This window comes from Hylobates moloch, unplaced genomic scaffold (genome assembly GCF_009828535.3).
Source record: "Hylobates moloch isolate HMO894 unplaced genomic scaffold, HMol_V3 SCAFFOLD_28, whole genome shotgun sequence".
NCBI lineage: Eukaryota > Metazoa > Chordata > Mammalia > Primates > Hylobatidae > Hylobates > Hylobates moloch.
This window is the reverse complement of record NW_026652303.1, coordinates 2,874,890-2,890,520: the sequence shown is the minus strand read 5'-3', so window position 1 is coordinate 2,890,520 and position 15,631 is coordinate 2,874,890. Positions and strand designations below refer to the sequence as shown.

Genomic DNA, 15,631 nt, shown 5'->3' with positions numbered 1-15,631 from the left:
TTGAGACAAAGTCTCACTCTGTTGCCCAGGCTGGAGTGCAGTGGCACAATCATGGCTCACTGCAACCTCCACCTCCTGAGTTCAAGCGATTCTCCTGACTCAGCCTCCCAAGTAGCTGGGACTACAGGAACGCGCCACCATGCCCAGCAATTTTTGTATTTTTAGTAGAGAGGAGGTTTCACCGTGTTGGCCAGGATGGTCTCAATTACTTGACCTTGTGATCTGCCCAGGCTGGAGTGCAGTGGTGCGATCTCGGCTCACTACAACCTCCACCTCCCAGGTTCAAGCGATTGTCCTGCCTCAGCCTCCCGAGCAGCTGATATTACAGGCGTGTGCCACCACACTCAGCTAATTTTTGTATTTTTGTTTTTGTTTTTTTTTTTTGAGACAGAGTCTCGCTCTGTCGCCCAGGTTGGAGTGCAGTGGCGCAATCTTGGCTCACTGCAAGCTCCGCCTCCCGGGTTCACGCCATTCTCCTGCCTCAGCCTCTCCGAGTAGCTGGGACTACAGGCGCCCACCACCACGCCCAGCTAATTTTTTTGTATTTTTAGTAGAGACAGAGTTTCACCGTGGTCTCGATCCCCTGACCTCGTGATCCACCTGCCTCGGCCTCCCAAAGTGCTGGGATTACAAGCGTGAGCCACCGTGCCCAGCCAATTTTTGTATTTTTGTAGAGATGGGGTTTCAGGCTGGTCTGGAACTCCTGACCTCAGGTGATCCACCTGTCTTGGCCTCCCAAAGTGCTGGGATGCAGGGGTGAGCCACCACACCTGGCCTAAGACAATTGATTTCGGTAATGATTGTCAGAAGTGTAGGAAAAGATGGGCGTCCAGTTGCTTTAAGAACTTTAACATATTAATACTAATTCTATTTCTTAATATCTTGTTCATAAATGTGTTTGTGCTTAAAATCTTTAGGGGAAAACCAAACAAATATTCCTAATTGTCTTCAAACAAAGATGTATTTCTCTTTCTACTCATCATTTCTATTTTTAACAGAATTCCTGTTTCAAGTTTCTTTTTCTGGGAAGAGCTGCCACCTCCTGCCCCTTCCTAGGCCTGGCTGGCCCATCTCCTCACTATGAGAAAGCTCCCAGCTCTCCCCCTTTCAGGAGGAAGTAGGAAAACAATAGAGGGGAGACTGAAAAGGCGCATGTATCATCTGTCACAGCTTAACAAGAAGGCCATTCCTGACATTTTGTACCAATGGTTTATGTACTGCAAGTATTATAGACGGTAAATGAGGCTGAAGCCACCCAGTTTTTTATTCTTTTACTCAGGCATCTCAGAGCCATTAACAGAGTTCCACACATTACCAGTAAGATCAGCCTCTATGTCGTATCTTTCTTCCCCCTTTGTCTTCCCCGCTCTTTCTCTCTTTTTCCTTTTTTTTTTGGAGTCTCACTCTGTTGCCCAGGCTGGAGTGCAGTGGCACAATCTCAGCTCACTTCAACCTCTGCCTCCCGGGTTCAAGCGATTCTCCTGCCTCAGCCTCCCAAGTAGCTGGGATTACAGGTGCCCGCCACCACGCCGGGCTAATTTTTTTTTGTTTGTTTGTTTGTTTTGTATTTTTAGTAGAGATGGGGTTTCGCCATGTTGGCCAGGCTGGTCTCGAGCTGCTGACCTCTGATAACCTGCCTGCCTTGGCCTCCAAAAGTGCTGAGATTACAGGCATGAGCCACTATGCCCGGCCCAACCCCCTCTTTTTCTTTCTTCCCTTTCTTCCCGGTCCTTCCTCCTGCCCAAAGCTATTGCCAGAAAGATCGTGTCCCATTCCTTCTACGTTGGATTTTCAGAACATTTCTCTGTGGTGTGGGGTCTAGACTGTATGGACCCAGGGAATACTTTGTCTCCACAGTAAGAGCTTTTGTATCCAGCCTAATGCAGTGGCCGGAGACCACCATTCCCCAGATCCCTTTTCTTTGGCTGTACCTTCCTCCTCCCTAGATGTGCACAGAGAAAGAAGAGAAAAGAGATTCACTTAAGATTAGACTTCTGATACTTTTATCTATAGGCTACAGCAGGACATTTTACTATACTCTGTTCAGTGGCTTATTTGGAAGAAAGATAAAGGGCTTCTTTCATCTGCAGTGTGTTCTTCTGTACTCTCACAGTACTTTGTAAATAATTCTTGTAGCACTTAAATGAACTTCTTTTACGTGTTTTTCTCCCTCATTCTCCTTTGAGCACCAACAGGAAGGATAAAGCTCATACCCTCATCATTTCTTTCTTTCTTTCTTTTTTTTTTTTTTTTTTGAGACGGAGCTTTGTTCTTGTTACCCAGGCTGGAGTGCAATGGCACAATCTCAACTCACTGCAACCTCCGCATCCCAGGTTCAAGCAATTCCCCTGCCTCAGCCTCCCAAGTAGCTGGGATTACAGCTGCCCACCACCACACTTGGTTAATATTTTTGTGTTTTTAGTAGAGACGGAGTTTCACCATGCTGGGCCAGGCTGCTCTGGAACTCCTAACTTCAGGTGATCCACCTGCCTCAGCCTCCCAAAGTGTGGGGATTACAGGCATGAGCCACTGTGCCCGGCCCTTAACCAATATCTTTTCAGTCACGATGTTCTGTAAGGGCACTCTTTGTGCAAAGGACAATGGCTGGAAAATCAAACCCATATTTCTTCTTAGAGCTTGGGCCTTAGCAAGAACAAAATGAGCCAGCCTGAGCACATGGAAATCTACAATCTGGATGAACTAGGCCAAAAGTAGGCCTGTCTCCTTTCACCACAAACCCCCAGAGATGCCTTTCAACCTTTCATCTTGGCTTGAAGAAGTCCAGTCCAGGGGGTACCAAACCTCAGAACAGCCCTGCCCAGGCCTCCGCAGATGGGGCCTGTTAGAGCTGGCCCTGGCTTGGTTTTACCTCACCAGCCACCTAGGAAGGAAAATCAGAGGAGGGAAGCCAATGGGTCCTTTTCCCTGGAGGGAGCAGCCCAGCTGTCTCCATGCTACAGCCAAAAGGAAGAGGAGGCAGATGGGTCCCCATGTACTCATTGACTTTAACTCACTCATGCCACAGTGGATGAGAAAGCATCCTTCCTGGGAGCTGGCGAAACAGCAGCTTCCTCCTTAGGGTGGGAAGTGACGAAGAGAGAGGAGCCCCAGACTTCCTTCCACCGAAAGCCCACATGGCTGATCAGTCACTTCAACCATGCTGTCACCCTGGACTCCGTGCTTCTATTATTCTCCACATCCCATTAAATACCTCTCCTCTCCACCTGACTCAGGGTTAGGAGTTGGTCTGCACATACCTGTCCTGCTGCGTGCATCACCTAACCAGCCTCCCCAGCAGTTTTATAGCTTCTCTCCTATTTTCTTTTTCTTTTCTTTTCTTTTTTTTTAAAGACAGAATTTAGCTCTTGTTGCCCAGGCCGGAGTGCAATGGTGCAATCTCAGCTCATTGCAACCTTTGCCTCCAGGGTTCAAGCGATTCTCCTGCCTCAGCCTCCTGAGTAGCTGAGATTACAGGTGCCTGCCACCATGCCCTGCTAATTTTTGTATTTTTAGTAGAGATGGGGTTTCACCACGTTGCCCAGGCTGGTCTTGAACTCCTGACCTCAGATGATCCACCTGCGTTTGCCTCCCAAAGTGTTGGGATTACAGGCATGAGCCACTGCACCCGGCCCTGTTTTCTTTATTGATGATGGAACCATCTTTAATCTCACCACACCCTTCAGTGGTTACCACCAGCTATGTAGCGTGGAAGATTCTGCATGACCTGTCCCGGCCCCCATTTAGCCTCATCTAGCAGTGCAGCCCCACCCTCAAGGGTCTGTGTGTTTAGGTGCACGCCCTGCTCTGTCCAGCTGGTCTCAACCCTGACATCTGGCTGGCCTGAAATCTAGCCCTTTTCAACTCCTTTTAGTGTCCTTTTTGTTACCCTGTGCCTTTGTTTACCCATTTCTGGCCTCCTAGATGTTGTCTCCTTCCTTTCGCTGTGTTGAAACTCCATCCTTCAAGATTCAGCTCCACCCTCACCTTCCCTGTGAAGCCTCTCCCCTCCCTGGAACTGACCGCTTCCGCCTTTCCTGCCCTCTCTTGTGAACTGAATCTCTATCAGTCTTGCTGCCAAAACACTGTATTCTATTTATTTGTTTACACTTGGCTCTTCAACTATACAGGGAGCTTGCTAGGGGAAGGGATCATGTTTTATTCTTTTTTTTTTTTAATTCTTATCCTGTAAAACAGCGCTTGGCACACATTCTTACATCCTCAAAATAAAAAGATGGGAGGAAGGCTTGTATAAATGAATGTTAATGTGCTTTTAAACTGTAAATTACTATGCACATGTAAGTTAATCTAGTTTCAGAGGCATCCCAATGTAATACATGAAATTTGAAAGGCAAATTTTTGGATAAACAGACTACTTTCTAGAAAGGGTAGAGGGGTTGGAGAAATGAAAAAAGATTATTTCTCAGGGCCAGGTGCAGTGGCTCACACCTGTAATCCCAGCATTTTGGGAGGCCAAGGCAGGTGGATCACCTGAGGTCAGGAGTTTGAGACCAGCGTAGCCAACATGGCGAAACCCCATCTCTACTAAAAATACAAAAATTAGCCGGGCATGATGGCACGTGCGTGCAATCTCAGCCACTCGAGGGGCCTGAGGCAGGAGAATCGCTTGAACTTGGGAGGTGGAGGTCGTAGTGAGCCAAGATCGTGCCACTGCACTCCAGCTTGGGCGACAGAGTGAGACTCTGTCTCAAAAAAAAAAAAAAAAAAAATTTTAATGTGATATCAGAAGAAGAAGGGAAGTGGAGGAGCCATTAACTAACCTATTTCTGGGCATTTCATAGAAATAAGGTAAGCTCCCAAGGGCGCTGAATTTGCCTTCTGTCTCAGTTCTTCTTTCTATAGCGTGTCCCTGCTGGGTGGTTATGTGGATCAGAGCTTCTCAAACTATCCATGGTGAGCGGCAAGTGTGTGTGTTTTCTTTCCATCTGTCACACACCAATTCTTCTGTAAAATCCAATTTAAAAAAGAATACTAGAAAAGTTAGAATAAGATGTACAAAGTACAAGCACAAATTTATTATTAGATTGATATTAAATCATTCTGTAAACTACTGTAAAAAGTTTCTGCATGCTTACTTGATGTCTGTACTTATCTGCTTGTAGATCAGCAGCAAACAGTTTGCAAATTGGCTCCTGCCCACTTCCCATACTTTGAATAGGACCAAGTCAGATCTACTTGGATATCTACTTGGATATTTTCAATAACAGATATTACAAGGAATGAAAAAGTTGATTAGAGGAGGCTACTTATGTGCAAATCTTATAATGATAGAGATCTTAAGGACATAAACTGATTAGAAAATAAATAGGGGAAATTTTAAATCACAGAAAATCATTCAAATGGTGAAAAGCCGTTTTTTGTGTGTACTCTCTGCTTCTTTCCTCGCCAAGCTAAATTCTTTGATCCTCTTGGAGAATAATTGTTTTCAGTGCAAAAGTTTTAAATTGATCCTTCATAGTTGTTAACAGTAGGGTAACCATAGGTGCTGACATCAAGCTAATAAAATTAATAAGCAGCATGACAGGCTCTAATAAGTTTCGTTGGTGTCCTTACTCTGTCATTTCGGGTGCAGAATGAACTGTTATTATCACTGAGCTTCAAACCACTCATTTTGGCTACACTACAGATGATTACAGCTGCAAATACAGGGCATGCTGCCTTAGTTTTCAGGAACTAGTCTAGGGTTAAAGTATTATATTTAAAAGATGTACTTATGATCAGTGAGGGGAACAAGTTATGACCATACAACTTTGATCTGTTTTCTAGAGTGGTCCACAAAAATGTGGACTCCTCACGATCTGTTTTCTCAGTAATTTCTGAAAACAAGCAACTTTTCAAATTTAGTTTCTCTGCCATGGACTCTGAGGTTTTTGAAACTCTTTGAGCTGGCGATGGGCCATCAGTTGTTGGATGCAGGCCATGGTTCTTTGTCTGTAACCCCAGATGAAATTCTTTAAGCCCCTTAACTCAATCTTTCTCTCACATGAAGAATTTAGTATCAGGTTTCTGCAAATGAGCAAGCTTTGCACTTGAAGTGAGAGAAAGGATTGTTCATTCTCTCTTTAAGCCCCACTGCGGAGCCTCTGAATTCAGCCAGGTGAATGTGGCTTGCACCCTCCACCCCCGCCCCGCCCCTCATCCTGCCATGCTGGTGTGGCTCATGCCCATCTACATCCTTCTGTTTTACCTTCTTAATTTTGTGTACAATATGCCCTCCAAAATGTCCAGCAAAGTCTTAAGCTGCTATTAAATACAGACATTCACTGCACGTTGAGTATTAGTCCATCCTTTTGGACCATGTGTAATTTAACAGAAATATCAATGAATATATTTCTTTATTTTGAGAGAGTGTAGGTTTTATGTGTTGTTCAAAATGTACCATTCTTTCAATCCTGGCCTCCATTTGTTTTTCTTTTTGGGGCCCTTTTTGGGCCTGTCTGTCCTATGCAGGTACTCAAGCTCTTACGATTGTTCCATTTATAACAGTAAGGAGAATAGGCCAAGCTATTTGGGGATTTTAATGCCAACTACTTTTAAATCTTTTGAATCTAGTTTCTTACTGAGGTGACTACTTTCTTAAGAAGAAAAGGTGTTACCACAAAACTTGTTTTGAAAAAAGGTTTATGAACATTGGTTTATGCATGACAATGATTTTAGTATGAAAGAACTAGAACGAAACCTAATTGGATGCAAACTGTGAAATGTGCCACTTGAGAAAGTTAATGATGAAAGCCCTGCCTATTTTGCATCGGAGGAACCAAAAGAACATGAGAGAATGAAGGTGGATTAATAAAAGGTATAAGAAACAATTATCTAATGGTTCTTGCATTTCAGCTTCTCCTTTCTCTAGCTGCATCTAAACACAACAGTGTTTGCTGTCGGACATTGGAATGCGGCTGCAGTGCTGGGATTTTCATGGTCTGCCTGGCTTTTCACAGGGTTACTTCCTCTAAATGCTGCAGATTGCCATGTTACATTTGGGAGGGAGCCATACTTCATTGTTCAGCCTAGGGCAAGGACTATATTTATTTTTTATTTTACGTTATTTCAGCTGTTTTCACTTTTTATTGTTTTCCTGCCTCCTACAGAATCCTTTTTCAAGTCTTGCTAGAGAAAGGGGAACACTCAGTTATGAACTCTTTAGCACACGAGAGGCAGAAAGCAGCTTTCCTCTTCCTCAGCAGTTCAAATAGCTTCAAAGCCATGTCAGTTTAACCCACGATGGGTCTGAATCCACAGCAGGTCTGTTTGGGAGCTGTTTCTATGTTAAAACATACAAAATCAATTGAGAGTTTTCTGTGGCTCATTAACACAGCATAGTAAGTTATATGCTTTTTTTTTTTCACTTAAAAAAATAAGTTGGTATTTGAAAAAGAATTTGGTTCTATAGTTTAACAACAGATAGTTTTGTGACTTAAAGGTTATGTTTAAAACAATTCTGTCCGTTCAGAATTTTTATTTCTGGTTTTTCACTATATGAATTAGAGTATGTTTTTATCATACAAATCAGTCAAAGAAACAGCAGACGATGTGGTTATACCAAAACTGACGTTATCGGCACTATGGTCATTGTAGCCCCATCTAGGGAAGCTCTAATATATTTAGGGAGTAGACAGAATGTATACCAAACTCTTTCTCTTTGCTAAAACTCTTCGTTCTATAAATAGGTGAGTATTAGGGCCAGTAATAAGAGAGCAACTGTGTACTCTCAGAGTTAATGAGCACATTAGTATAATAATTACTTGAAACAGATATGAAAGATTCACTGGGCATAATTAAAGACGACTTGGAAAGGACAGGAGTGTTGAAGGCATCCTTCTCATTGATCTCACAGGATTACCTTGACTGCATCAGGGACCAAACAAAACTTCCCCTGGGGACCGAAGAAAGATCAGCCCTTTTCGGAAACATACAGGATATCTACCACTTCAATAGGTAAGTTAATATCCAAAAGATCGTTCTCACATAGGAGCATTATGAAAATTTCTCAGATGAATGCAGCCTAAGAAACTCTACCTGTAACCCCTGACTCAGCTTCATCCATTTTTGTGGGCTATTGTGCCAAGAAGCTTTCTACTTAGAAGTATCCTTATTTCCTTATAAGTCTCACATGTATTCCATATTCTCTGTCTCTCCATCCTCCTGACTCAGAGAAGAAACCTATTTGCCCTGGTGGGGCAGCGACATCTTTTCTTCCGCAATATGACATGAACAGGACATCCAAGAATATGTACTTGCTTAGTCTCCAGGATCCCCAGCTACACTGAATTTTCTATAACTTTTCTTCTACCTGGGGAGTGGGCTGGACCCAGTAAACACACAATACATACTTCAGGTCATAACATATTAATTCAATTGAATTGATAATTTTAAATAATCAGTTTAATTAAAAATGTAAGTATGTAGCAGACACTAGGCTAGAAAATTAAAATAGTAAACAAGACAGAGAGTGAATGAATAAGTTATTATATCAATACTTCTTGAAAGAAAAGTTAGGGCCAGACATGGTGGCTCACACCTGTAATCCCAGCACTTTGGTAGGCCGAGGTGGACAGATCACTTGAGGTTAGGAGTTTGAGACCAGCCTGGCCAATATGGTGAAACCCCATCTCTACTAAAAATACAAAAATTAGCCAGGTATGGTGGTGCACACCTGTAACCCCAGCTACTCAGGAGGCTGAGACAGGAGAATTGCTTGAACCCAGGAGGTGGAAGTTGAGTGAGCCAAGATTGCACCACTGCAATCTGTCCAGCCAGGGTGACAGAGCAAGACTCCATCTCAAAAAAAAAAACAAAAAGAAAGACAAGCTAGTAGGCTTGTTAAGAGCACAGAAGCTGGTGTTCAACATATGTGAGTTTGCATCCCAGCAAAGCCCCCTATATGTGTTGGGTGAATCTTTAAATGGAATGAAATTAACTAACCCCTGTATGTCAAGTCTTTACTCAAATCCTTCTTCTGGCTGAGGCTCCCTGAGTATCCACACATACCTTACCTCCTCCGCTTTTCCTTTTTCTCATGGCACTCATCAATTTTTAACATACTATATGATTGACTTTTATATCATTCCTGTCGTTCCTTTCCTCTCCACCCTGACTCACAAAACACTTGCTCCACGAGGACAGGAGTCTGTTTTGTTACTGTCTAAGTCTCTAAAATGGTGTCTGGCCCATAGGAGGCATCCAAACTTGTATTGAAGGAAGAAACGGAAATAGGAAAATCTCTCTTATATGGTTACAGTGAAGCTCCCGTGAACTGATAAACCTAAAGTGCCAGCACAGAGGAAGTACCAAAATACAAGCCCATGATGCTCTTGATTTTGTGACAGTGAAATCCCATTATAAAATTCTGCAATGCCCTGTCATTTTGTGACTCAGCTATAAATGCAAACTCAGTCCTACCCATCTTGGCTTACTAAAATTGGTAAATGCAAGCTCCTTGAGGGCAGGGTTCACATATCCTTTGTCACCCTTGAATCCCAACACCTAGCACAAGCCTGACCTCTGGGAGAAATGTTCCTTGACTTGAAATAACTTATCCTTTAATTCTGAAAGCCTAGGATGTAGGAAGTGTCAGTGTTGCACCAGAACTTTTTTCGTTTGACTCAGAGTTTGAAAAACAGTTTGTGTATTTTGCATCAGTATTTCTCAACCTGGGCTACCCACTGGAATCACCTGGGAAGCTGGATCCTACCTTCAGAAATTCTGACTCGTTGGTTGAGGTGGGGCCAGAACATCAGAATTTTTCAAAGCTCCTCAGGTGTTTGGAATGTGCAGCCATGGTTGAGACACACAGTCTAGATAAAATAAAAAGAAAATAGAGAAAGGGCATAGAAACTGAGTTAGAGAATCCAGAGTGTACCTGTTCATTAGTAATGTGCTGGTGTGAAAGCCAGCCCTCACTGCGCAATCGCTGATGATAAAATCCTGTGAGCCCCTGCATAGTTTCTCCTTCCAGAGCCCACTAATGGCCCTGTAACCCAGAAAGAGGCAAGAGGGCTAGATCTTGGGAGGCCCCTGGCCTAGGTCTTCTGTGGTTTGGCTGTGAGTTGGTGGTGAGGCATATTTGTAGAGTGCTTGCTCCATGCCAGAGGCCATAGAGCTTGAGATGCATTTTCATTTCATATGCATTATCTGAGCCTCTCTGTCTCCAAACCCCAGGCATTCAGCCATGTGCCCTCCTGCCAGAGTGGAGCCCTGCTTCTCTGGTTCATGAAGTTGCGGCTTACTCCAGGAGGGGCTCTTAATCGCTAGAGTTTAAATCTTTATGTGTCTCCTAATTTAAAGAAAGATAAGAATGAGGCTGGGCATGGTAGCTTACACCTGTAATCCCAGCACTTTGGGAGGCCGAGGTGGGCAGATCACTTGAGGTCAGGAGTTACAGACCAGCCTGGTCAGCATGGCAAGACCCTATCTCTACTAAAAATACAAATAAAATTAGCTGGGTGTTGTGGCACATGCCTGTAATCCCAGCTACTTGGGAGGCTGAGGCAGGAGAATCACTTGAACCCGGGAGGTGGAGGTTGTGGTGAGCCGAGATAGCGCCACTGCACTCCAGTCTGGGCAACAGAGTGAGACTCCATCTCAAATGAATGAATGAATGAATGAATGAATGAATGAATGAATGAATGAAGTTAGCAAGAAGAGATCTTTGCAGTGGACCCCAGTCTGCAGAAGTTAGATGACTGAGATTTACATTCCTGAATTACATCTCTGTTCTTTTCTCTGTCTCTCTCTCTCTCTTTTGTTTTTTGTTTGTTTGTTTGTTTGTTTTTTTGAGACAGAATTTCACTGTGTCGCCCAGGCTGGAGTGCAGTGGTGCAATCTTGGTTCATTGCAACCTCCACCTCCCGGGTTCAACCAATCAACAGGTGTATCGATTTCAAAGATACACCTATCGGGCGAATCTGTGGTTGGGGCTTGAAATAATAACTTTCAGCTCCTATTAGTTCAGGTCCAAGTTTTTCAAAATAATATATGTGGCCAACTAGGCAAGACTTAAATCTAAAATTAAAGAGGGCGTAAAGAAATGGTATTATGCTGGCCTGAAAAATTCAACTGACTAGGTTTCTTTTTTCAATAAAGATTTCCAAAATACAGAAAATCACAGAAAGACATTCCGTCAAAGAGTCGGGCGTGGCTCATGGGAGTTTGTCATATTACTCCTTTCTTTGTGCCTTATTTGCTTTAACATTTGTTTGAAGCATAAAGATATTATAAACATTATTGAATCCAGTTATATACCCTTCCCCAGTCACATTCTGCTCTGTGGAGAATGGCACCCTGATGTGTTGGTAAACCAGTTCTCCAGCTTGGGGAAAGGGGAGGGAGGATCTGGAATTTATAATGTTTTTTGATTTCTGTGGTATAAACACTCCCATCACAGCAGATTTCAAGTTACTAACACAACATCACTGAACATGGAATTAAGAAGAGATGTGCAGAATTGGCTCAGGGAAGCCAGTGTAATCTGGCTTAGTACACAACTATGCTGGAACTGCCATCCAAAACTTGGTGTTTCTTTCCCAAGCATGGTTTTGTTGCCATTACTATATATACAAGTATTTATTTAAAATGCGTAACATGCTGTGGGAGGCCCAGGTGGGAGGACTGCTTGAGCCAAGGAGTTTGAGACCAGCCTGGGCAACGTGGCGAAATCCCATCTCTACAAAAAATCAAAAAGTTAGCAGGACATGGTGGCACATGCCTGTGGTCCTACTACACAGGAGACTGAGGCAGGAGGATCACTTGAGCCCAGGAGTTTGAGACTGCAATGAGCTATGATGGCACCACCGCTCTCCAGCCTAGGCAACAGAGCAACACCCAGTCTCAAAAAATAAAAGAAGTCACATGCTTTCACCTATTTCAAACATGGCATACGTGGTGTCAACTTACAGGTTATTTTCACTCAACATTGTTTTTGGGATTTATAGCTCTAGTTCATTTAACTGCTGTGTATTATCCATTGGTGATGATCTATCTCTGCATTTTGCCAATTGCATTAAGATTGAGCATCTTTTCTTCTTGGCCATTTTGATTTCCTCTGCAGTTTTCTGGCTCATATGCATTGCCCATTCTATTGGGATATTTCTTTTTCTTATTGTTGTATAGGAGTCCTTGATGAATTCTGGCTAGTGATCTTTGCAGATTATGTGAGATGTAAATATCTCCTACCATGAGACATGCCTTTTAACTTTAATTATGGTTTATTTGAAAATAAGTTGTATAATGTGTAAGTTTGACTACACTAAGTATACTTTTTATAGTATGTAGGTTTTGTGTTGTGTTTTTAAAGAAAGTCCTTTCAATCTCAGGTCATAAATATACTCTTTTTTTCTAAAAGTCTTAAAATTTTGTCTTTCACATTTGTCCTTAATATGCCTAACACTGATGGAGGCATGGTGTGTAGTAGGGGATCTAAACTCTTATTTTCATATGGCTAGCCACTGATTTGAAAAGTACTTCTCTTGGCTGGGTGCAGTGGCTCACGTCTGTAATCCCCGCACTTTGGTAGGCCAAGGCAGGTGGATCACCTGAGGTTAGGAGTTTGAGACCAGCCTGGCTAATACGGTGAAACCCTGTCTTTACCAAAAATACAAAAATTAGCCAGGCGTGGTGGCGAGTGCCTGTAATCCCAGCTACTCAGGAGGCTGAGGCAGGAGAATTGCTTGAGCCCAGGAGGCAGAGGCTGCAGTGAGCCAAAATGTCACCACTGCACTTCAGCCTCCGCGACAGAGCGAGACTCCGTCTCAAAAAATAAAAAGAAAAATCACAAGACTTACATGGATGTGTGGGTCTGTGTTCTCTTTCACTGGCCCGCCCATTCTTATCCCATACCCCACTGTTCTGATGATCAAGCCCACATACGTTGTTCTTGTTCAACACTGGCTTAGCTTTTCTTGAGTCTGCACTGTCAAGGAATTTTTTTTAATTTGTTATTTCTTTGAACTCTATTGGGATTTTTATTGAAATTGCATTAAATTTTATAGATTAATTTCAACAGAATTGACATCTTTACATTACTGTCATCCCATCCATAAACATGTCTTCAAGCAAGACTTTTCAAATTTCCTTTAATGTTTTCTAATTTCTCCATCACATTCATACATGTAACTTTTATGTTTTTTTAAATACGTGTAACTTTTAAAACTATTCCTAGATACCTACAGCTTTTGATGTTATTAGGACTAGAACATTTTCTCTATTGTTTAAATTGGCTATTATTCTCATCTAGCAATGCTTTTGATTTTTATGTCAATACTGTAACAAACTTTCTCAACTTCCCTGTTCTAAGAGTGGTTCATAGATCTCTTGGATTTCTGTGTAGACAACGATGTCTGAAAATGAGGAAGCCTTTTTGTCATCTTTTACAATTCTTCTACGCTTTATTGTCTTTTTCGTGTCTTATTGCTTTAGGTCAGTCTTCCTATACAATATTGTTTAGACATTGGCACCCTTATCTTCTTTTTGGCATTAGCAGGAATGTTTTACCCTTAAGTGTGATGTTTGCTATGGATTTAGACAAACACTTTTTTCCTCTTTTGCTAAGATTTTATTGTGAATATTGAGTTTTATTCATTGCTTAGTATGCCTTTAATAAAGTTAGCATATGATTTTACTCTTTCTATTCATAATGTGGTAAATATTAATAGGGGACCTGATTTGAATTATATGTAACATTACTAGAATAAACCCTACCCAGTCATGATGTTTTGTATATTTAGGCACTGATTAGTTTGATTTTTTTTTTTTTTTTTTTTTGAGACACAGTCTCACTCTGTCATTCAGGCTGGAGGGCAATGGCACTATCTTGGGTCACTGCAGCCTCCATCTCCCGGATTAAGCGATTCTCCTGCCTCAGCCTCCCAAGTAGCTGGGACTACAGGCACAGGCCACCACGCCCAGCTGATTTTTGTGTTTTTGTAGAGATGGGGTTTCACTGTTTTGGCCAGGCTGGTCACGAACTCCTCGATCCACCCACCTCAGCCTCCCAAAGTACTGGGATTACAGCGGGGAGCCACTGTGCCTAGCCCAATTTATTTATATTTTTAAGAGAATTTTTAAAAATTATTAAAATTAAAAAAAAAAATTTTTTCAGGCATGTTCATAAATGACAATAGTATGTAATTTCTTTCCTTGTCCTGTCTTTGTTCAGTATTGGTATATTTCTAGATTTAAATTGCTGTTTCACAAAATCTTCCATCATGAAATGTTTTGGAATACAATTGAAATTTTATTTTTGTGTTCTTTTTGATACCCAAATATCTCTTTCTCTTACAATCCCTATGATAACCTAGAAATTTAAGTCTCTGATTTGGTGTCTGGAATAAACAACCACAAGGTCAGGAAACTGGGTTAGTCAAAAGAAACCACTTTCCTCATTTGAACCAGCCCCCTAAAATCCAACAACGTGTTTTACTGCAAACCAAAAAAGAAATGCCAAGTTTTAAAAAGAAAGTACCCCTCTCTTGGAATACAGAAACATTACCTAAACTGTAATTTGAGCCTTTCTTTAAGAATGAAGAGTGAGGAAATAAAGATCATTCCTCCATATTGAATGTCTGATTTTAGACATTCAATTGTTTCTTAGGAGATTAAAATCATCTAAGCTCTCTCCTTCCTTCAGAAGATCAGAGTAAAACTTTCCTTTTTCCTTCAACTTTTTTCTTTATTCAGTATACCTACATTGAGTCATTACTCTGTATGAAACCCTGGACTAGTCTAATAGTGTAAGGATGAATGACACCATTGTACAACAGAGGCAATAAGCCACATAATCAAGGAAGGAACAGAATGCTTTGAGAATGCTGAGGAATGTGCAATTAATTTTGTCTGAGGGGGACTTTACAGAGCAACTAACACATGTCTGAAGACAAAAGAAATTCTTTGGGCCACGCTTTTTCTTCTCCTTGCAATGTAATTTAGGGAGCGAAATCATGGGATTCATACAACAGCAAGGCAAAGGAAGGTGGAATCGTTTTCTTTTTTAGTGCATTTTCCTACCACCAAAATGTCTGACTTCTGCACAATGGTAGAGATATTTTTACCCACACTTTTTTCAACTGGATTTTTCCAGACCAGTGCCTGGAAAGTATGAGTGAAATTATTGGAGTAATTTCTCTTCCATGCATATGTGTCTCTGTGGATGCAGTGGGTTAAAATGCCAGCTGATTAGGCAATGGGAAAGGGAAGTGCTGCTCAGACCGGAAGGGGAGGGGCCACATCCTTGAATCTCTCAGTGTAAAGCAATAGAAGATTCAAGGTCATAATACAATTCCTGCCTCAAAGTTCGCATCAGGGGTCAGAAAAGCTTCACATGGGATATGTTCTGTAAAAGAGAACAGTGTTTCCTCTCGTTTCCCACCCAACTAAGGGACCTGAGCTCAAGTAGGAAATTTTATAATTGTTTTAACAGTCCTACTCAAAAAGGAGAAAATATTTAAAGTACTCAAGGAAACGAGAAAATATCCAAACCCTGAAGACAAGATGACTCTAATTTAGCTTAGAATACAAAACACAATCTGTGAGTTATTTCTTACTCCTAGTGTACATGTGCAGTAGCACATTACTCACACTGATGCAATCCTGGTGCACATGTGCAGTTGCACATTAGTCA

General features: G+C 41.9%; 1 protein-coding gene across 2 annotated transcripts in view; it reads left to right on the top strand.

Annotated features, from left to right (window-relative positions):
• Positions 1 to 15,631, top strand: part of LOC116463167 (pleckstrin homology domain-containing family G member 1-like) — a 247,814-nt gene that overhangs the window by 166,641 nt on the left and 65,542 nt on the right. For both annotated transcript variants that reach the window (XM_032146150.2, XM_032146151.2), the window contains one exon: positions 7,853 to 7,953. In XM_032146150.2, coding sequence (XP_032002041.1) covers positions 7,853 to 7,953 — 101 coding nt within the window. The remainder of the gene's footprint in view (positions 1 to 7,852; positions 7,954 to 15,631) is intronic.